We start from the raw sequence: 22,500 nt of genomic DNA, 5'->3' as shown, positions 1-22,500 counted from the left end.
TCAGGGCACACGCTCAGGAACACACTCAGGGCACACGCTCAGGAACACACTCAGGAACACACGCCGGGCACACGCTCAGGGCACACGCTCAGGGCACACACGCAGGGCACACACGCCAGGCACACACGCAGGGCACACAGGCCGGGCACACAGGCCGGGCACATGCTCAGGAACACACTCAGGAACACACGCCGGGCACACGTTCAGGCACACATGCCAGGCACACGCTCAGGGCACACACGCCGGGCACATGCTCAGGGCACACACGCTCAGGACACACACGCTCAGGACACACACGCTCAGGGCACACACTCAGGCACACGCTCAGGCACACGCTCAGGCACACACTCAGGGCACACGCTCAGGCACACGCTCAGGCACATGCTCAGGGCACACACACATGTAGGGCACACGCTAAGGCACACATGTAGGGCACACGCTCAGGGAACACACTCAGGCACACGCTCAGGGCACACACTTAGGCACACACGCTGGGCACACGCTCAGGGCACATGCTCAGGCACACGCTCAGGCACACATGTAGGGCACACGCTAAGGCACACATGTAGGACACATGCTCAGGGCACACGCTCAGGGCACACACTCAGGGCACACGCTCAGGCACACATGTAGGGCACACGCTAAGGCACACATGTAGGGCACATGCTCAGGGCACACGCTCAGGGCACACGCTCAGGGCACACACTCAGGCACACACTCAGGGCACACGCTCAGGGCACACACTCAGGCACACATGTAGGGCACATGCTAAGGCACACATGTAGGGCACACACTCAGGCACACGCTCAGGCACACGCTCAGGGAACACACTCAGGCACACGCTCAGGGCACACGCTCAGGACACACACTCAGGGCACACGCTCAGGGCACACACTCAGGAACACATGTAGGGCACACACTCAGCACACACATGCAGGGCACACACTCAGGCACACACTCAGGCACACGCTCGGGCACATGCTCAGGCACATGCTCAGGGCACACACATGTAGGGCACACGCTCAGGCACACATGTAGGGCACACGCTCAGCACACACACGCAGGGCACATGCTCAGGCACACACGAGCACACATGCTCAGGGCACACACTCAGGCACACACGCCGGGCACACCCTCAGGGCACACATGTAGGAAACACGCTCAGGGCACATGCTCAGCACACACACATTCATGACACACGCTCAGGCACACACGAGCACACACGCAGGGCACATGCTCAGGCACACACGAGCACACACGCTCAGGGCACACATGTAGGACACATGCTCAGCACACACACGCAGGGCACACGCTCAGGCACATGCTCAGGGCACACACACATGTAGGGCACACGCTAAGGCACACATGTAGGGCACACGCTCAGCACACACACGCAGGGCACATGCTCAGCACACACACGCAGGGCACATGCTCAGCACACACATGCAGGGCACATGCTCAGGCACACACGAGCACACACGCTCAGGGCACACGCTCAGGCACATGCTCAGGGCACACACGCATATAGGGCACACGCTCAGGCACACATGTAGGGCACACGCTCAGCACACACACACTCAGGGCACACACTCAGGGCACACGCTCAGGGCACATGTAGGGCACACCCTCAGGGCACACATGTAGGGCACACGCTCAGGGCACACACACGCAGGAAACATGCTCAGCACACACACGCAGGGCACACGCTCAGGGCACACATGCAGGGCACCCGCTCAGGCACACACGAGCACACACGCGGGGCACACGCGCAGCCGGGGCGCTTGCTAACAGCCACTTGCCCCCGCGCACGCGGCCCCAACTCACTGTTCTGCGCCCAGACTGCGAATCCTCCGGCTCGTCGTACTCGGAGGCCGGAAGTAACTGGAACCTGGCGCCCAGGCCCCCGACGTTGGTCAGCGTGAGCGTCCTGGTCCCAGTCTCACCCACCAAGTAGCTGCCAAAGTCGATGAGCTCCTTGTCCAGGGACACCTGCGGAGGGCTCGAGGGTCAGCTGGGGAGGGCGGGCCTCGGGACCTGCACCCACGGCCTGGCCCCGCCCCCGGCACAAGCTGCTGGGCCGGCAGAGGACTCTGTCTGTGGCCACACCGGTCACACTCCCGGTCTGGGGTGATGAGAACGTGGGGCCGGGGGCTGCCAGGGCGAGGAGCCTGGCCGGCAGGACGCCCGCTCCCGGGCGGTTCCACCGCATAGCTGCTTCCTGGGCGGCCCTCTGGCCATGGGGTCGGAGGCAGGCTGCCCTCTGCGGCTGCCCCAGGCGGTTTCTCCTACAGCCCTGGGCCCCTCTCTGACGGGAAGGCTCGGGGGCCCGGCTGCGGGGGGAGGGCAGAGCGGCCGAGGGGACTCACGGAGCATTTCTTGGTGGAACATTTCAGTGGGACAGAAAATCCGCCCGTCTGAGCCAGAAACGAGACATTTCCTTCCAGATCCTTATTTATCTAAAAAGAGAAGAGAAGAGAAACACCCCCCCCCCCCAGCCGCCATAGCCTCTGCTCGCCAGGGCGGGGCCCGGGGTGGGGGCCTGTGCGGGCAGGGCCTGCTGGAACATTCTAGACCCTGGTGGGCCCTGAGTGTGGCAGGATGAGGAGCTGCACTCATCTCCAGTGAGCCAGGGGCTGCCTACACCTGCCGACAGGCCCCCCCCGACAGGAAGCCGAGACTCACCATGGGCTTGAAGGTGACGTACACCTCACAGGACATCCCAGCCGACATGGGGCCCGGGGGGTCGAAGCTGCAGGTAAGGGGGGAGGTGGCTCACCACCCTGCACGGTGGCCTGCCAGGCCCGTGGGGCTCCCTCCCTCCGTCTGTCCTGGGCACACGCCCCTGCCCGTGGCCACCCCGAGGTGCCCTCTGCTTCTGCTGAGCTCCCGGCTGCCCCCGGGGCCAGGACAGAGATGCCCGAGTGACACCAGGCTGGCTGCCGAGAAAGAGCGAGTGACGGAGGGAACAGACGCGGCAGGTCTGCGGGGGCAGCTCTGGGGGTGTCGGCGTGAGGTGGGGCAGCAGAGGCCCGGGCACACGCCAGGCTCGGGGTCAGGAGGTGGGGCCCCGGGCAGGAGCACAGGAGCGAGGGGAACTGAGAGCCACAGGGCCCGAGCCCTGCTTGGGAGAGACCCAGAAAAGCAGCCCGACTGCACACGGGGACCGGAGGGGCCGACGGCATCTCCCCAGGGAATTCCCAACTCGGAGCCCGTGTCTGCAAGGTGGACATGGCCTCTCGGGCGTGGTTCAGACAGGCACAGCGAACAGATGACGTCGGAAGCTGCCCCCAGCCAGCAACGTCCCAGGGCACCGGCGGGAGCGAGAAGTCGGGGACGCACGCCGCCCACAAAGGCCAGACGCTGGGACGGCCGGGCGGAGGCCCTGCTGTCCGGACTCAGGTGTTCAGAAATGAGACATACGGCAGCCGAGCTGACTCGGAGCCCTCAGGGGCCGATGCCCGCGGCTAAAGTGGCCCCGGAGAGCACGCCAGGGGACACAGAGGAAGGTCACGGTCGGTGTCGGGTGGAGGGCAGAGCAGAGGGCTCAGCCGGAGGGGCGGAGGGGCTGGGGGCACAGCCCGAGAACGGGGGCGGAGGCTGAGAAACCAAGACTGTACAAGATCCGTCTCCAGATCGACAGCACAGAGTTATGAAAACCAGCCCACACCGCACACTCAGCAGTGTAGACACCGAGGGCCACACACACACACAGCAGTGTAGACACCGAGGGCCACACACACACACACACAGCAGTGTAGACACCGAGGGCCACACCACACACACACAGCAGTGTAGACACCGAGGGCCACACCACACACACAGCAGTGTAGACACCGAGGGCCACACACACACAGCAGTGTAGACACTGAGGGCCACACACACACACACACACAGCAGTGTAGACACCGAGGGCCACACACACACACACACAGCAGTGTAGACACCGAGGGCCACACCGCACACACAGCAGTGTAGACACCGAGGGCCACACCGCACACACAGCAGTGTAGACACCGAGGGCCACACCACACACACAGCAGTGTAGACACCGAGGGCCACACACACACAGCAGTGTAGACACTGAGGGCCACACACACACACACACACAGCAGTGTAGACACCGAGGGCCACACACACACACACACAGCAGTGTAGACACCGAGGGCCACACCGCACACACAGCAGTGTAGACACCGAGGGCCACACCGCACACACAGCAGTGTAGACACCGAGGGCCACACACACACACACAGCAGTGTAGACACCGAGGGCCACACACACACACACACAGCAGTGTAGACACCGAGCGCCACACACACACACACACACAGCAGGGTAGACACCGAGCGCCACACACACAGCAGTGTAGACACTGAGGGCCACACACACACACACACACAGCAGTGTAGACACCGAGGGCCACACACACACACACACAGCAGTGTAGACACCGAGGGCCACACCGCACACACAGCAGTGTAGACACCGAGGGCCACACCGCACACACAGCAGTGTAGACACCGAGGGCCACACCACACACACAGCAGTGTAGACACCGAGGGCCACACACACACAGCAGTGTAGACACTGAGGGCCACACACACACACACACACAGCAGTGTAGACACCGAGGGCCACACACACACACACACAGCAGTGTAGACACCGAGGGCCACACCGCACACACAGCAGTGTAGACACCGAGGGCCACACCGCACACACAGCAGTGTAGACACCGAGGGCCACACACACACACACAGCAGTGTAGACACCGAGGGCCACACACACACACACACAGCAGTGTAGACACCGAGCGCCACACACACACACACACACAGCAGGGTAGACACCGAGCGCCACACACACAGCAGTGTAGACACTGAGGGCCACACACACACACAGCAGTGTAGAAACCGAGGGCCACACACACACACAGCAGTGTAGACACCAAGGGCCACACACACACACACAGCAGTGTAGACACCGAGGGCCACACACACACAGCAGTGTAGACACCGAGGGCCACACTGCACACACAGCAGTGTAGACACCGAGGGCCACACTGCACACACAGCAGTGTAGACACCGAGGGCCACACCGCACACACAGCAGTGTAGACACCGAGGGCCACACACACACACACAGCAGTGTAGACACTGAGGACCACACACACACACAGCAGTGTAGACACCGAGGGCCACACACACACACAGCAGTGTAGACACCGAGGGCCACACACACACACAGCAGTTAGACACTGAGGGCCACACACACACACAGCAGTGTAGACACCGAAGGTCACACCACACACACACAGCAGTGTAGACACTGAGGGCCACACACATACAGCAGTGTAGACACCGAGGGCCACACCGCACACACAGCAGTGTAGACACCGAGGGCCACACCGCACACACAGCAGTGTAGACACCGAGGGCCACACACACACAGCAGTGTAGACACCGAGGGCCACACACACACAGCAGTGTAGACACTGAGGGCCACACTGCACACACAGCAGTGTAGACACCGAGGGCCACACTGCACACACAGCAGTGTAGACACCGAGGGCCACACACACACACACAGCAGTGTAGACACTGAGGACCACACACACACACAGCAGTGTAGACACCGAGGGCCACACACACACACAGCAGTGTAGACACCGAGGGCCACACACACACACAGCAGTTAGACACTGAGGGCCACACACACACACAGCAGTGTAGACACCGAAGGTCACACCACACACACACAGCAGTGTAGACACTGAGGGCCACACACATACAGCAGTGTAGACACCGAGGGCCACACCGCACACACAGCAGTGTAGACACCGAGGGCCACACACACACACAGCAGTGTAGACACCGAGGGCCACACACACACAGCAGTGTAGACACCGAGGGCCACACTGCACACACAGCAGTGTAGACACTGAGGGCCACACACACACACAGCAGTGTAGACACCGAAGGTCACACCACACACACACAGCAGTGTAGACACTGAGGGCCACACACATACAGCAGTGTAGACACCGAGGGCCACACCGCACACACAGCAGTGTAGACACTGAGGACCACACACACACAGCAGTGTAGACACCGAGCGCCACACACACGCACACACACAGCAGTGTAGACACCGAGCGCCACACACACACACACACACAGCAGTGTAGACACCGAGGGCCACACCGCACACACAGCAGTGTAGACACCGAGGGCCACACACACACAGCAGTGTAGACACCGAGGGCCACACACACACACACACACACACACAGCAGTGTAGACACCGAGGGCCACACACACGCACATAGCAGCTGACATTCAAGGGAAACTCACATTATCTTTAAAATTTTTAAAACATCCTACTGATTTGGGAGGCAAAGAGACAGAGACTGGGGGAGACGGAAGGAGCCCTCCCATAGGCCGCTTCATGCCGCAAACGTCTGCAGTCATGGAGTGCGGGGAGCTCCATCGAGGCCTCCCACGTGATAGGCAGGGACGCAGCTACCGGGTACCCCCGTGCCTCCCAGGGAGTGCCTCGGCAGGAGGCTGGAATCAAGAGTCAGAGCGGAGACTTGAACCCAGACACCGATACAGAACGTGGCCACAAACCCACCCGTATTACCTCTTAATTACAATTTCCATGGCCTTTTAGAAGCCTCTTCACCCATCTTCCAGAAACTGTACAGATAACTAGAGCAAGCGGGCCACGGGCGGCCACACCTGCAGCATGGCCAGCACAGGGAGTGGGCCATGGGCAGCCACGCCTCCAACACGGCCAGCACAGGGAGTGGGCCATGGGCAGCCACGCCTCCAACACGGCCAGGACAGGGAGTGGGCCATGGGCGGCCACGCCTCCAACACGGCCAGCACAGGGAGTGGGCCATGGGCAGCCACGCCTCCAACACGGCCAGGACAGGGAGTGGGCCATGGGCGGCCACGCCTCCAACATGGCCAGGACAGGGAGTGGGCCACGGGCAGCCATGCCTCCAACACGGCCAGCACAGGGAGTGGGCCACGGGCGGCCACAACTCCAACACGGCCAGGACAGGGAGTGGGCCACAGGTGGCCACGCCTCCAACACAGCCAGGACAGCGAGTGGGCCACGGGCGGCCATGCCTCCAACATGGCCAGGACAGGGAGTGAGCCATGGGCGGCCACAACTCCAACACGGCCAGGACAGGGAGTGGGCCACAGGTGGCCACGCTTGCAGCACGGCCAGGACAGGGAGTGGGCCATGGGCGGCCACAACTCCAACACGGCCAGGAGAGGGAGTGGGTCACGGGCGGCCATGCCTGCAGCACAGCCAGGACAGGGAGTGGGCCATGGGCGGCCACGCCTGCAGCAGCACCAGAAGATGGCACCAGACCTTGACTGGGCCTTTGCCAGCATGGCGCGCTCCCTGCCTCTGCAGGAGCTGGAAGTCCGGAGACCCAGGGGTCAGCAGGGGCCTGGGATCCTCCAGCTGACCTCAGCCCCAGGAAGAGTGCCCATGAGTCAGCTCAGCCATGGGGGGCCCAGCCCCACGGGAGTGGCCTTGGGGGAGGGGCGGGGCCTCACTGGTGCTGGGCGGTGAGGGACAGTGAGGACTCTGCTCTTGCTGTTCCCCGCGATCCCTGCTTCAGAGATGGCCGGTCACACACGGACACAGGCACCTGCCCTGAGTCTTCCACCGCCCTGGGCCTCCACACTGCCCCCAGAGCCCGGCAGGCCACGAAGGAAGAGCAGGCCCCAGGGGGCGTCTGCCGCGGGCTCTCCAGGCACCAGCTGGGCTGGGCGGGGAGCGCCTAGAGGCCGGGCAGGCCTTGTTTCTGCTGTCTCCAGGCAAGGCCAGTGTGCGAGTCTGCGCGCCAGGCGGGGATCGGAGAGAAGAGACGCAGAAGCCGCCTGGTCTGGCTCTGATCTGGGACTTGCTGCTTGCTCGCCTGGGCCGCAGGGCTCCAGGACTCCTGCCAGCGGCCCTGGACCAGGAGGCCCGCCCTCGGCTTCCCTGGTCTGAGGCCTCCCGGGGTCTCGGCCTGCAGATGGCCTGCCCGGGTTTCTTAGCTGCCGGTCTCCTACCGAGTCCCCTTCCCATCTCTGTGCCCACAGCCTGCCTCTCTGTCTCCCTAAACAGCCCTGTCCTGAGAAATTGAGGGAAAGAGCAGAACAGGAAAGAAGAACGTGTGACAGGGAGCCAGCGAGGAGACGACAAACCTCGCAACCAGCCAAGACCCAGCGCCTCGCGGGGCCGCGAACAAGGCTCAAACAGCAGCCAGGCAACACCTGTGTGCCAGCACTCGGCCCCCAGGCAGAGGGGCCACCGCCTCACACAGCCACAGGAGCCGCCCTCCAAAGCAGACCAGAAAGCGGGGCCGCCGCTGCGCAGGCAGCCCTGTGAGCGGCAGGCAGCCCCGGGCCCTCACTCGATGTGGACGAAGTCCCTCAGCTGCTCCTCCACGCCCAGCAGCCGGCAGTAGTTGATGGTGTAGGTGGCGTTGACCAGCGTGATCTTCTTCTTGTACACTTTGCCGACATCGAAGTCCTAGGGAAGTGGGGGTCATGATGAGCGGCTTCGGGTGGGGCCGGGCCCGTGGGAGCCGCAGCTCTGGGCACCAGGGGCCGAGAGGTGCTGGGCTGGCCACTTCCAGAGCTGAGAGGGGCCCCCAGAGGCAGGACGTGCCAGCGCTGTCTGGGGGCTGACCAAGGGCTCGGGAAATGGGGCCAGGGACCAAGGGCAGGGTGAGGTTCCAGGAGCTGCCAGATGGTCCCCCTGGCTGGGTCCGGCGGTTGTGGCCAGCGGGACCTGGACCTGGGCCTCAGGTCCTGGGGGCTGGACTGCTGAGGGGCCACCTCACGGGCGGGTGGGCTCTGCTCATCGGCAGGGGCCTGGCCACATCCCCGTCCCAGGACGCCCAGCGCTCCCTGTCTTCCTACGCGCTGAGGGCCGCAGCCCCCTAACCGGGAGGCGCTCCTTGGGGCTACGTCTGCCCTTCCTCTGTCCCCCACAGCTGGCACAAAGCCAGAGGCGGGGCCGCGGGGGAGGGCTCACCAGCCAGAGGCGGGGCCGCGGGGGAGGGCTCACCAGCCAGAGGCGGGGCCGCGGGGGAGGGCTCACCAGCCAGAGGCGGGGCCGCGGGGGAGGGCTCACCAGCCAGAGGCGGGGCGGCGGGGGAGGGCTCACCAGCCAGAGGCGGGGCCGCGGGGGAGGGCTCACCAGCCAGAGGCGGGGCCGCGGGGGAGGGCTCACCTGGAAGTGGATGAGCTCGGGCTTGCTGTTGAAGGGGCGGCCCGTGAACTCGCGCCCCGACACCACCTGCCTGTGCACCAGCCCCTCCCGCAGCCGCTGCAGCGTGCGCGCCAGGATGTCCTTCTCCATCTTGGTCCCGCCCGTGGGCTTCCGTTCCACCTCCTCCTTGGGCACCTCGGGGTCACAGAGACAGAGGCCCAGGCTCGTCACAGGCGAGCGCAGCGGCGGTGAAGTGACGCCAAAGCTCAGAGCCTGGGTGGGAAGGGCGGGGCGGGGGGGAGTGCCCGGGCAGGGGGCCCTCTGCTGGACGGCGCCTGGACACCGCGTCCTGTATCAGAGCTCCGGGTTTGAGTCCCGGCTCGGCCTGTGATCCAGCTTCCTGCCGGTGAGCTCCCTGGGAGGCAGCAGGTGATGGCGGGGTGCTGGGTTCCTGCCACCGCGTGGGAGACCCAGACTGGGCTTTGGAGGCTTTTGGGGAGTGAATCAGCGGTGGGAGCTCTCCCTGTGTCTGGTTTTCAAACGAATAAAACTGTAGAGAAGGTACTCTGGCACAATTTGAGAACAGGACGTGAGAGTCCTGAGGCGCTCTGCGGAAGTCTCCAGCGGAGGAGCGGCCCAGATAAAGCCGCACCGCCGGCATGGGCGCACGGCCGGCGACGCCAGCCACGGCGAAGCCACCGCGTGCTTTCCCGGAGCAAGGCGCTCAGGCGGCACTGGTGCCGGGCCTGGACGGCAGGTGGCGTCCTTGCTGGCTCTCGGCGCATGGGCAGCCTGCTGGGCTGGCACGGGCGGCCCCTCGTGCCCAGCGCCTCCCCGCCAGGGCCAGAGCTGGGCAGCCTGTCTCGTTCGCGGCCCTGGTCAGTCCCAGCAAACACCCAGGCGGGCAGGGACGCCCTCCTCTCTCCCTGAGGGCTTGTCTCTTGGGCAGTGCCCCTGGCTCTGAGCTCGTCTACCTCTCCCTGGCCCTGAGCAGAGACGCAGAGCCACTCCCCGGGGCCCTCTGTCCTCCTGGCCGCACACCAGAGGGCGCCCTGAGGCCCTGTGCCCAAGGGAGAGCTGCCTGGGGAGGGGCCGGCAGCGGGCGAGGGTGGGTGAGGACCCCCGGGCGCCGCCGCTACCTGGTACGGCTTGGAGTCCTCCTTCCACAGCCCCGGGATCTCAGGCTCTGCCAGCGTCTCCTCCTCCGGGTTGGTGGTGCCAGGCTCCCCCTGCACGGACTCGCTGGAGGTGGCCTTCACCAAGGCAGGCTCGGGAGCCGCGGCAGCGCTCTCCTGCAGAGGCGACACGGGGGTGGGGGGTGGAGGTTGGAGGGCGGAGGGCAGGGGCGGGGGGGCAGAGCGGAGGGCGGGGGACGGAGGGCAGAGGGCGGAGGGAGGAGTGGAGGGCAGGGGACGCGGGCAGAGGGCGGAGGCCCTGCTCGCAGCTGTGGCCATCTGGGGAGTGAACCAGTGGATGGAAGATTCTCTCTCTCTCTCTCTCTCAAGTCCACAGGGCTCTAGCCCAGTGGCACCCCCCCCCCGTCCCATTCTCGCATTTTTAATTCTTCACATGGAAATCAGTTTTACAACATTTTCTACTTAAAATATAATGTTTTATAACACTCAAAAAGAGCCCATAAGTGTTCTCGCTTCCGGGAAGTAACCAACGGACACGCACAGCGCCCCCCTCGGTCCTCAGCCCCACACGCAGCCTCTCATTCTCACTGCCACGAAACAGCGGCTGTGGGGCGTGGGCCTGCTCTGCTCTGGCTCTGTGCCAGCCTTGCAGAAGGGGGCTGTGGGGGAGAAGCTGGGCCGTGGGGAGAAGCTGAGCCATGGGGAGAAGTGGGGGAGAAGTGGGGACCGTGGGGGAGAGGCTGGGCTGTGGGCGAAGAGCTGGGCAGTGGGGGAGAAGCTGGGCTGTGAGAGAAGCAGGGCTGTGGGAGAGAAGCTGGGCTGTGGGGGAGAAGTGGGGACCGTGGGGGAGAAGCTGGGCTGTGGGGGAGAAGCGGGGCTGTGGGGGAGAAGCGGGACTGTGGTGGAGAAGCTGGGCTGTGGGGGAGAAGCGGGACTGTGGTGGAGAAGCTGGGCTGTGGGTGCTGTGGGAAAAGCTGGGCTGTGGGGGAGAAGTGGGGGTTGTGGGGGAGAAGCTGGGCTGTGGGAGAAGCTGGGCTGTAGGGGAGAAGTGGGGCCGTGGGGGAGAAGCGGGGCTATGGGGAGAAGCTGGGCTGTAGGGGAGAAGCGGGGCTGTGGGGAGAAGCTGGGCTGTGGGGGAGAAGCTGGGCTGTGGGGGAGAAGCGGGGCTGTGGGGAGAAGCGGGGCTGTGGGAGAAGCTGGGCTGTGGGGAGAAGCGGGGCTGTGGTGCTGTGGGAGAAGCGGGGCTGTGGGAGAAGCGGGGCTGTGGGGAGAAGCTGGGCTGTGGGGAGAAGCGGGGCTGTGGGGAGAAGCGGGGCTGTGGTGCTGTGGGAGAAGCGGGGCTGTGGGGAGAAGCGGGGCTGTGGGACACCGTGGGGTGCATCATGGGCCATGGACAAGGAGTGAGGCCTCAACAGAACCAGCGGGAGCGGTGGGGGCAGCGGTGCAGGGGGTGGGGGATCCAGGGAGAGTGGGGGGTGCAAAGGCCCTGTGCGACGGGGGCGGTGGTGGGGGCGGTGCTGCAGCCAGGGACTTGTCCTGCAGGCCGGGGCACCCGAGGGCAGGGCTGGCCCCACCCGGACTCAGGAAGGGGCCCGCATTCCTGTCCCAGCTCTCGGGGAAAGGGGGGCTAGCAACAGGCTGGCACAGGGCAAGCGGCACCGAGGGGGCCGCTGGTGAGAGAGAGAGAGAGAGAGAGAGAGAGAGGAGGGCTGTGTGAGTGGCTGAGTGCTGGGCTGAGTGGGGGGCTGTGGCTGAGCGAGGGCCGTGAGGGACAGGGAGGCTGCCGGCCGGCCGGGGAGCTGTGCCCACCTCAGCGTCCCCGAGCTGCGTCGGGGCCAGTGTGCTGTGCCGAACGCGGCCTCGGTGGGTGTGCCGGGGACGCTCCCCTGGGTGAGGCCGCGGCACACCGAGCCCTGGGGACCCTCCCGCCCGCGTGCCCTGGGACAGGCCCTGCTCACCAGCGCGCCGCAGGTGCTCTGGGCCACGGGCTTCCCTTCGGCGAGGTCGGAGACGTAGCGCCAGGTCCTGTCCCGCAGGGTCCGCCGCTTGCCGGTGTGGACGGCCTGCTGCGGGTTCTTCCTCCGGTTTTCCTCCCCGGCCTCCTCTTTCAAAATCCGGCTGACGATCTCGCGCGTGCGCAGCTTCTGCTCCTCCTCAAAGGCCCTGTGGGGGGCGCTTGTCAGGGGCAGAGCCGGGCCTCCCTGGCGGCTGCTGGGGTCCAGGGTGGCTCGGGTGCAGCCCAGCAGGGCTCTGGGGTGGGAGCAGAGGACGGAACCGGCTACCGCAGGGAGGAGCCAGCCTGTGCCGCCACCCGCGCTTCCCGGCTGGGGGTGGAGGTGCCCCGGTGAGGCAGGGGCATCGGGCATCGCGGCCGTCACTCATTCCTCCAGCCGCTCCTCACTGGGCCCCTCCCAGGCGCCACGTCAGGGGACAGGTGAGGTCGGTGAGGCTGCCCCAGGAGCCCCGACAAGGTGGATGGGCAGACAGGTGTGACGGTGGGAGACGCTGAGTGGCGCCAGAGGGCAGGAGGCCACACCTGGGCAGGTCCTGAGCAGTGACAGAAAAGGACAGGCCCCCAGGATGAGGGCACTGGGAGGAGGTTCACATGGAAGTTTCCAGAACATCGTGTGCCAAGTGGGGAAGGGGCCGGAGCGAGGTGGGAGAGGCGGCCTTGTGGGACGCCCTGCTCTCGGGTATGGATCTCGGGAAGTCCACCCTCCCGGGGGACGAGAAAGCAAAGGAGAGGCTGGGGTTATGGGCGAGTCCACGGCGGCCCCCAAAGAGGCAGAGGCAGCCGGAGGGACCCACTAGACACGGGACTGATGAAGCCCATGTCCGGGGCACCAGGCTCCCAAGGAGGCCCGGGAAGGCTGGGCCTGAGCGCCCCGGGATCCAGCTGCAGCCCGGGGCTCCTCCTGAGAAACCAGCCCGGAACGGCCGGCTCCTGGGGGGTGCCGGGGGCTGGAAGGAAGAGAGGGACAGAGGGGAGGGGCAGGCAGGGCTGTGGAGGGCACGGGAGTGCGTGTCGGGGTCTGGCGGGGGCCAAGGTGGAGCAGGCGCGGAGCCTGGGCTCGCGGGCCTCACCGCCGCTGGGCCTCCAGCTGGTGGCGACGGCGCTGGTGGGCAAGGTGCTTGAAGGTGTCGCCGCCCTGCGCCCGGACGGCCTCCTCCTCGGCCTGCGCCTTCCGCGCCGCCTCCTCCGCCCTGGCCTGGCCCCAGGCGTGGAACTTCCGCAGCGTCTCCTGAGAAGCGGGGGTCTCTGAGGCGGCGGCAGCAGCCCACATGCTGGCTGCACACACGTGCGCACACGTGCCCACACTCATGCGCACACGTGCCCACACTCATGCTCACATACATGCACACATACACTCACACTCACACATGTGCACAATGCTTTCTCATCCCCATATGCTCACATTCATGCTCTCACATGCACACACATGCCCACACACGTGCACACATGCTCAATGTGCACACACACATGCCCATGCTCATGCTCTCACACACATGTGCACATGCTCAAGCTCACACACACATTGCACACACATGCACACACCCATGTGCACACTCATGCTCACACGTGCACATACTCAAACTCACACAGTGCACTCATGCTGACACCCATGTGCACATTCATGCTTTCACACACGTGCACACATGCTCACACACGTGCACATACTCAAACTCACACTGCACGCACATACACACATGTGCACTCATGCTCACACCCATGTGCACACACTCATGTTTACTCACACACATGTACACACTCATGCATGTTTTTTAAAAACAATTTATTTATTTGAAAGGCAGAGTTATACAGAGAGAGAGAGAGACAGACAGAGTGAGCGAGTGAAAGATAAAGACCTTCCATCCACTGGTTCACTCCCCAGATGGCCACAATGGCCGATCTGCAGCCAGGAGCCAGGAGCTTCTCCCGGGTCTCCCAGGTGGGTGCAGGGGCCCAAGCACTTGGGCTCCCTCTGCTGCCTGCCCAGGCGCTCACGCAGGCTTGCACACACACACACACACACACACACATTCATGCCTGCACGCACACACAAGCACTGGTCTCCCCTTTGAGGGTATCTTCAATCGACGCTGACACCTGCAGAGCCCACGCCCTCCACGCTACACAGCCCGACTCCTCCTCCACTCAAGACCCTCCCATCCCCACGGGGCTGTGCTGCAGGACGGGCTCCACTGCCCACGGCAGGCACTCGGAGGCGAGGCGCTGCCTACCCGGTTGGCGGCGATGCTGCTCTTCAGCGCCAGCACCGCGTCCATGCGCCGCTGCAGGTGCTCACGGCACTCCAGCTCCTGCTGCCTCTCCCGCTCCCGGACTCTGCAGGGAAGCCAGCTTTTAACCAGGGCAGCTGGTGGCACCGCCGAGGCCCTGTGCAGAGCCCCAGGGCCATTTCCGGCAAGGCAGCCTGGGAAAGGCCCCCGGCCAGGGTCCGACTGGGACCTGAGGCTGGAAAGCCAGTCCCCGGTTCTGGAGGTTCCCACGGCGCCAAGGCCTCTTCTGCAAACAGCGACACCGAGCTTGGGATCTGGCCAGGAAGTGAGGCAGCGCGGGAGGCGGGGAGCAGACGGACAGAGCTCCCCGTGACGGCTCACTCCCCAGGTGCCCCAAACAGCTGGAGATGGGCCCCGGCCAGGGCAGAGCTGGGAGCTGGTGGGGGTGCAGGAGCCCAATCACCAGCGCTGTCCCCACTGCCTCCCGGGCTCTGCAGAGGTGGGAAGCTGGAACCAGGAGTGGAGCTGGGACTTGAACCCAGGCACTCATGCCCCCGCCCCATGGCGGAATGACAGTGGCTCAGGGGCTCTGTAAGCACGCAGGCGGCTCTCGTGTGGGCAGGGCAGCGATGCGGGCGCCCACCTTCCCAATGACGCCTTCAGGAAGCCCACGGCGGCCCGGTGGCTCCTCTGCGCGGCCTCCACCAGCTGCTGGTGCCGGAGCCCGCGCTCCTTCTGGGTGTGCAGGGATCGCCTGCGGCAAGAGCCAGACGTGTGCCACGGAGCTGTGCCAAGGGCTTGTGCTCTCAGGGCCCAGCCAGGGCTCCACTGAGGCCCGGGAGACATGGCCCCGGGGGGGCGCCAACGAGGGGCTAGTGAGGGGGCCGGTGCTGAGGAAGCTGCCAGAGGCTGACCCAGATGAGCAGGGGTCTGGGGGCGGAGATGGGAAGAGACCTAGGACCGAGAAGGAGCGGGGGCCAGGGACCCTGGAAGGGTCACAGCCGGGGCCTGCAGGCCACAGGCAGCAGCAGAGACCTGGCAATGGGCTGGAACTGGTGGGATGCAGGGGCCACAAGAACCCGGGTTCTGCACCTGGGCAGCCACCAGAGATGGGCAGCGGGCGTAGTGGCAGAGCGCAGGGCAGGCCGGGCAGGGGCCCAGGTCCAGAGGAAGAGGCCCCTTCAGGGTGGGGAGCCCTGGGTCCTGGCCAGGTCCTGGCCGGCAGCAGAGCAGATGACAGTGCCACTGGGGATGTGTCAGACTCGGGGTGGACCACGGAGTGCAGCCTGGCTGGGGTCGAGGGTCTGCTGGCCTTAGTGCCTCCTGGGTGACTGTCACGGTGGCCAGTGCTCAGGGCGCTGACGCTGGACAGGCGTGGAAGCCGAGGCGGGGGCAGGGCCTGGAGCCACGCACCGGACCCTCAGCAGCTGGTCTCTCTCCGCCTTGCCCAAGGCCTCTTTCTCCCTGCGGAGCTGCTGGGCCCCACGCGCCTCACGGAACCGCTCCGCGGCCTTGGCCTGCTCCTGGTAGGGCTTCCAGGCGTCCTCGAACCGCCCCTCCTCCATCTCAATGTGCCACAGAGAATGCCTGGGAAACGAGCCACCTGTCACTCATGGGGGCAAAGGGGCTGGGGACCTGGGGCCCCGCCCTCTCCACGCATCTGTCAGGGGCCGGGCGTGGTGGCAGCCAAGCCTCGGGTGGTGGATGGTGGACGGCACTGAGGGGTCAACTCCCTCTACCAAGGGCACCTGGACACTGGGGTCTCCCACCCTGCCTAGTTTAGTAAGACCACCATCAACTTGAGTCCGGCAGGCCTTGAGCCCAGTTGCACTTCCTGTGTGCCCATGGGCACCCACCTGGCACGGGACTGGGTCAGCCAATTGTGGTCAGCCCTCTGCCCAGCCTGGGGAAGGCACTTGGGGAGAGTTGATGGTGGTGGGAGCATTGCCAGAGGCATCAGAGACTACCCGTCGGTCTTCAAACGCACTTAGGGGCACAGGGCCGGCCAGCCCTGCCCAGGGCGGTGCCTGTCTAGGCCGAAGGAGGTAACTGCCCCAGCCCCAGCCCCAGGTGACTCCGTGCTGGACTGATGGCCGTGCGGTGTCTGTGGTGGCCTCGGACGTGGGGATGAGCCCCGCCTTTGCAGTGAGGCACTGAGGCCAAGAGGGCCCCCGCCGAGGACGGGCACCCCGCAGCCACGCCCACCATGGCGGCTTTGCAGCCGAGGTCAGCTGAGAGCTTCCAGCTGGACAGACGCTGGGCAGGGACCAGTGCGCACCAGCCGCTCCCGGGGCCTGGCCCAGTGCTGCCTGGAAGCCTGGGCTCGGGCCAGAGCTGGCCACAGCGGCTGCAGGACCCCAGGACGATGCCTCAGACGCACACAGCACAGTGCTCGCTGCAGCCCCCGGGCTTAGCCGTGGTATGGAAATGTCCCTCCAGCCCCATTTTTCAGCGTTTTTTAGAACAAAATCATGAACGTGGAGCTGAGTCAGTTTCTCCCTGCTCCACGACCCCCGCTGTGGTCCCTACACCCCGGCCCCCTAGAAAACCGTGTCTCACACTGTATAAAACTCACAAGTCTGTGTTTAACCAGAAGTTCACGGCTTCTCCCCTCTAACACGCTCGTGCTGTTTCTAAGGGGGGCCGTTGTGGAGCAGTGGATCAAGTGGCCGTCTGTGCACTGACATCTCACATGGGGGCGCTGGTGAGTCCCAGCTGCTCCACTCCCTGCTGACGCACCTGCGAGCCTGGTTCCTGCTCCCCAGGTGGGTGACCTGGGTGGAGCTCCGGGCTCCTGGCTTTGGCCTGACCCAGCTCAGCTACTGGGGAAGTGAACCGGCAGACTGGAGGTTGAAGTCTGTGTCACTCTGACTTTCAATTTCTAATGCTGAGTTTCTTTTGGGTTTCTAAGCTGTGTGTGTGCCTGCCCGTGCCTGTGGCAGACACATGGCTAAGCTGGGCTGAACGTCTTCTGTAGGATTTTCACCCATTTCCCAGGTGAGTGGCCCAGTTTTTCCTTTCTTGTACTGTCTTCTTGGTGCCTTTTTTTTTTTTAAGTTTTTCTTTATTTATTTGAAAGGCAGAATTACAGAGAGAAGGAGAGACAAAGAGAAATGTCTTCCATCCACTGGTTCACTCCCCAAATGGCTGCACCAGCTGGAGCTGGGCCAGCATGAAGCCAGGATCCAGGAGCTCCTTCCAGGCCTCCCATATGGGTGCAGGGGCCCAAGCACTTGGAACATGTTCTGCTGCTTTCCCAGGCCATAAGCAGAGAGCTGGATCGGAAGAGGAGCAGCCGGGACAAGAACCAGTATCCATATGGGATGCTGGTACCACAGGTGAAGGCTTAGCCTGCTACTCCACAGTGCACAGTGCCGACCCCCTCTTGGTTTATTGTAACTTTTTTTTTTTAAATATTGATTTATTTATTTGAGAGGAAGAGTTACAGAGAAAGAGAGAGACAGAGAGAAAGATCTTCCATTCTTGGTTCACTCCCCAGAAGGCCACAATGGCCAGAGTGGGGCCAACCCGAAGTCAGGAGCCACGAGCTTCATCTGGGTCTCCCACACAGGTACAGGGGCCCGAACATCTGGGCCACTTCCACTGCTTTCCCAGGCCATTAGCAGGGAGCTGGATTGGAAGAGGAGCAGCCAGGACATGAACCAGTGTCCACATAGGATGCCGGCACCACTGGTGGAGACTCAGCCTACTATGCCACGGCGCTGACCCCTTTGAGTTCTTAGTTGTTTATTTGAAAGGCAAGTGGCAGAGGTGGAAACACAGAGATCTCCGTCTGCTGGTCCACTCCCCAGATGGCCGCAACGGCCAGGGCTGAGCCAGGCTGAACCCGGGATCCTGGAACTCCATCTGGGTTTCCTACGTGGGTCGCAGCGACCCCAGCACTTGGGCCATCACTTGGTGCTTCCCAGGTACATTTTAGCAGGGAGCTGGATGGGAGGCAGAGCGGCCGGGACACACCCCAGTACTCTGGTACGTGAGACGTGCACCCCCAAGCTGCGGCTTAATTGCCGTGCCACGACGCCCGCCGTGCTCTGCCCAAGAACTCCGCTCCTCCCTGCGCTGACTCTGGGTGACTGGCTCCTTGGAAACCAGAGCCGAGTCCAGATCTGTGGCCGACATGCCAGCTCGCACGGCTGCCACCGCTTCCTGCCTCGGCCGACGGGCGGCACGTCCCTGGAGGGAACTATCTTGCCCACCCTGCGCAGGGCTCGTGAGGGTCACCCTCAGAGAGAACTCGCCTGGGCTAAGCAGCACTCAGCCCTGGGGGGCTTTCCTTTGGATGCCTCTTAGAAGTGAAGGCAGGGCCGGCGCCGCGGCTCACTAGGCTAATCCTCCACCTAGCAGCGCTGGCACACCGGGTTCTAGTCCCAGTCAGGGCGCCAGATTCTGTCCCGGTTGCCCCTCTTCCAGGCCAGCTCTCTGCTGTGGCCCGGGAGTGCAGTGGAGGATGGCCCAAGTGCTTGGGCCCTGCACCCCATGGGAGACCAGGAGAAGCACCTGGCTCCTGCCTTCGGATCAGCGCGGTGCACCGGCCGCGGCGGCCACTGGAGGGTGAACCAACGGCAAAGGAAGACCTTTCTCTCTGTCTCTCTCACTGTCCACTCTGCCTGTCAAAAAAAAAAAAAAAAAAAAAAAAAAAGAAGAAGAAGAAGAAGAAGAAGTGAAGGCAGGACACTGCCGGAGGCCCCAGGGGGCGTCTGCCGCGGGCTCTCCAGGCACCAGCTGGGCTGGGCGGGGAGTGCCTCAAGGCCGGGCAGGCCTTCTTTCTGCTGTCTCCAGGCAAGGCCAGTGTGCGAGTCTGCGCACCCCAGGCAGGGATCGGAGAGAAGAGACGCAGAAGCCGCCTGGTCTGGCTCTGAGCTGGGACTTGCTGCTTGCTCGCCTGGGCCGCAGGGCTCCAGGACTCCCGCCAGCGGCCCTGGACCAGGAGGCCCGCCCAGTACCCACATGGGAGACCAGGAAGAAGCTCCTGGCTCCTGGCTCCTGGCTTTGGCCTGGCCCAGCCCTGGCCATTGCAGCCATTTGAACCAGCAAATGGAAGATCTTTCTCTCCATCTTTCCCTGTAACTCTGCCTGTCAAGTAAGTAAAATAGATCTTTTAAAAAAAGGGCAGAATTAGAAAGACAGAGAGAGAGAGGGAGAGGGAGAGGGAGAGGGAGAGGGAGAGGGAGAGGGAGAGGGAGAGGGAGAGGGAGAGGGAGAGACGGAGCGGGGAGAGGGGGAGAGGGGGAGGGAGAGACGGAGTGGGGAGGGGGATCTTCCATGCTCCAATTCACTCCCTAGATGGCTGCAATGGCTGGACTGGGCCAGACCAAAGCCAGGAGCCAGGAGCTCCATCCAGGTCTCCCACAGGAGCGATAGGGGCCCAGGCACTTGGGGCCTTGTCCACTGCTTCCCAGACAGATCAGCAGAGAGCTGGCTTGGCAGTGGGGCACCCAGGACTTGAACCAGTGCCCATGTGGGGTGCCAGGTCCCAGGCGGCGGGTGAACCCATTGCACCAGGATGCCAGTTCCTATTCCGCTTGAAAGTCAAGTGCAGGGGCCGGCGCTGTGGCACAGTGGGTTAAAGGCCCAGACGGCAGCACCAGCATCCCCTGTGGGCACCAGTTTGAGTCCCGGCTGCTCCACTTCTGATCCAGCTCTCTGCTGTGGCCTGGGAAAGCAGTGGAAGATGGCCTGAGTCCTTGGGACCCTGTACCTGCGTGGGAGACCTGGAAGAAGCCCCTGGCTCCTGGCTTCGGATCAGCTCCGCTCTGGCTGTTGCGGTCATTTGGGGAGTGAACCAGCTGAATGAAGACCTCCCTCTCTCTCTCTGGCTCCACCTCTCTCTGTAACTCTGTCTTTCAAATAAGTAATTCTTAAAAAATAAAAAAAAAAGACAGTCAAGAGCAGAACAGCGGAGGTCACACTCCCCACCTCCAGACGGGAAGGGCCCTCGGCTGCCCTGGGCCCTCTGGGGAGGGGGGGGCGGGGCCCGGTGCACGCTGCCCTCACTCACTCATTCTCCTTCAGCACGGCCTTGGTTTTCGACTGCAGCTCTCGCTCTTCCTGCAGCTCCAAGCACAGGCGCCTGGACACGGCCTGGAGACGGCCCACGGCTGCCCTGCAGCGCGGCAGCGGGGACGGCCAGGCGCAGGTCAGCGCCACAGCAGCCTGGGGCCGCCTGCCCGCGGCTCCTCGTTTCGGGGGCAAAGGCAAAGATGGGGACTCCAGGAAGGTTCTTCCTGCGCCTCCTGCTGTGGGCAGGCAGCGGTGCGAGGCGGGCCTCGGTGCCCCACCCGGGGAGCTGGCCCTAGACGCCCGTGGTGCCTGCTCTTCGCCAGTCTCGTCCCCCTGAGGGAGCTGGGGGCCAGAGCCCTGGAGCCAGGCCCACCCAGTCCCGGGCACAGGAAGGCCCCAGCACACTCGCCCGGAGGCTCAGGGGCGCCCACGCCTGCCCCGAGGCCTCATTTGGGCCCTCGACCCCGCAGAGCCGCAGCTCCCCCACGGCATTTTCCACCGTCCCTGCGGGGTCCTGCTCCAGGGTGTGACCGCTTCATGGGGAGGGGTCAGGCCCCCGTCTTGGGCACGATGGGGCAGGCAGGCGGGGCTCCGTCTGCGAGGACAGCCACTGTGGCGCTGGTGGGGACGGTGTGGCCTGGTCTTCTAGACTCTGGGCGCAGGCTCACGAGGCCCCCAGGGGAGCCACGTCCACCACCGGGCGCAGCCCCAAGGCTGCCACGGTATGAGCACCAGCCCTGGCCAGCTCCTCCAGGGGCCAGGAGACCCCGCATGGCTGGGCCCCTCCCAGGGGGCTGGGGCTGCTGGTGGTGGAGCACTGAGCCCTGTCCTGCACGGCTCATGGGGGCTGCAGCGCGAGACAGGACCGTGAACCGGAGCTCGGGGCCCGCGGACGACGTACCCTGGGGGACGCTGAGGGTCTCCGACGTCTCTGCCCACCCCCGCCACCCCCACGGCTGCTCCAGGAAAGGCTTCTGACCCTCCCTGACCCACACCGGCCCAGGCCCCACTCCAGCGACCTTTGCCCCCGGCCTCGCTGGTGTGTTCAGCTTCCTCGCCCGCCCGCGCCCAGCAGCTGCCTGAGGGGCCTCCCCCACCGCGGCCTGCGGCACCTACGTGTTGTGGGCCTCTTCCTGCTCGGCGATCCTGGCGGCCACACTCTCCTGCTGCTGGCCAAGGAGCTCCAGCCGCTGGCGGCAGGCACGCAGCTCCCCTCTGAAACGCCGGGCAGGGGTCTGGACAGCGGCTCCCAACCCAAGCCTCAGAGACTCAGCGGACGGGGTGGGCCGCCGTGGGCAGGGCCGCCTCCCTCTGCCTCCCGAGAGCCCGGCGGGGGGCTGTGTGGCCAGCACCCAACAGTGACCGCACGGCGCCCGAGGACGACGTGAGGCAGGAGCTGGCAGGTGCCTGCACCCATCAGGTTCGTGGGTGTCGGGGGCACCGTGGCAAGGCTGGCAGGGCCACGAGGCCATGGCCACAGCTCCTGGCCAGTGTTCCAGAACCCAGACTGGGCAGGCAGGGGAGGCCAGCTCTGCCGTGGGCCTGGCTGCAGCCCTGGTCCAAGGGCTTCTCCTGTCACATGGCTCTGGTCTGCGCTAAAAACAACAGTGAAACCCACAGCCTGGCTGTGAAAGACACTGAGGGCACAGGCAAGTGCGGCGGGGCTGTGGGAGGCGGTGTGGACGGAGCAGCGTCCGTGGGGGAGGGATGCTGAGGCCACACAGGGGCTTTGCAAGTGCAGGCTATGACACATGTGTGCACACACACATACATGCATATGCATGCACAAGTGCACACAGCCCATGCACACACATAGATGCACATGCACGCACACATGCACACACGTGCATACATACGTGCACACGTGTGTGCACACACA

At 64.5% G+C, this 22,500-nt stretch overlaps 1 protein-coding gene across 15 annotated transcripts in view; it reads right to left on the bottom strand.

Moving 5' to 3' along the window:
- Window positions 1-22,500, bottom strand: part of CFAP74 (cilia and flagella associated protein 74) — a 63,137-nt gene that overhangs the window by 24,450 nt on the left and 16,187 nt on the right. For 14 of the 15 annotated variants that reach the window (XR_011390921.1, XR_011390922.1, XR_011390923.1 and 11 more), the window contains 13 exons: window positions 21,738-21,836; window positions 20,620-20,724; window positions 16,014-16,187; window positions 15,244-15,354; window positions 14,604-14,706; window positions 13,446-13,603; window positions 12,320-12,524; window positions 10,365-10,517; window positions 9,247-9,420; window positions 8,423-8,541; window positions 2,683-2,749; window positions 2,367-2,456; window positions 1,825-1,989 (listed from right to left, as the gene is read on the bottom strand). Coding sequence is in view for 11 of the 15 variants with exons in the window: in XM_070079400.1 (XP_069935501.1) it covers window positions 1,825-1,989; window positions 2,367-2,456; window positions 2,683-2,749; window positions 8,423-8,541; window positions 9,247-9,420; window positions 10,365-10,517; window positions 12,320-12,524; window positions 13,446-13,603; window positions 14,604-14,706; window positions 15,244-15,354; window positions 16,014-16,187; window positions 20,620-20,724; window positions 21,738-21,836 (1,723 nt within the window). In the remaining 4 variants the exon portion in view is untranslated. The remainder of the gene's footprint in view (window positions 1-1,824; window positions 1,990-2,366; window positions 2,457-2,682; window positions 2,750-8,422; window positions 8,542-9,246; window positions 9,421-10,364; window positions 10,518-12,319; window positions 12,525-13,445; window positions 13,604-14,603; window positions 14,707-15,243; window positions 15,355-16,013; window positions 16,188-20,619; window positions 20,725-21,737; window positions 21,837-22,500) is intronic. The other variant, XM_070079397.1, reaches the window with a different exon arrangement.

The sequence above is a fragment of the Oryctolagus cuniculus genome, chromosome 7, assembly GCF_964237555.1.
Source record: "Oryctolagus cuniculus chromosome 7, mOryCun1.1, whole genome shotgun sequence".
Classification (NCBI taxonomy): Eukaryota; Metazoa; Chordata; class Mammalia; order Lagomorpha; family Leporidae; genus Oryctolagus; species Oryctolagus cuniculus.
Note: the sequence above shows the minus strand (reverse complement) of the source record. Positions and strands in the feature narration are given on the sequence as shown.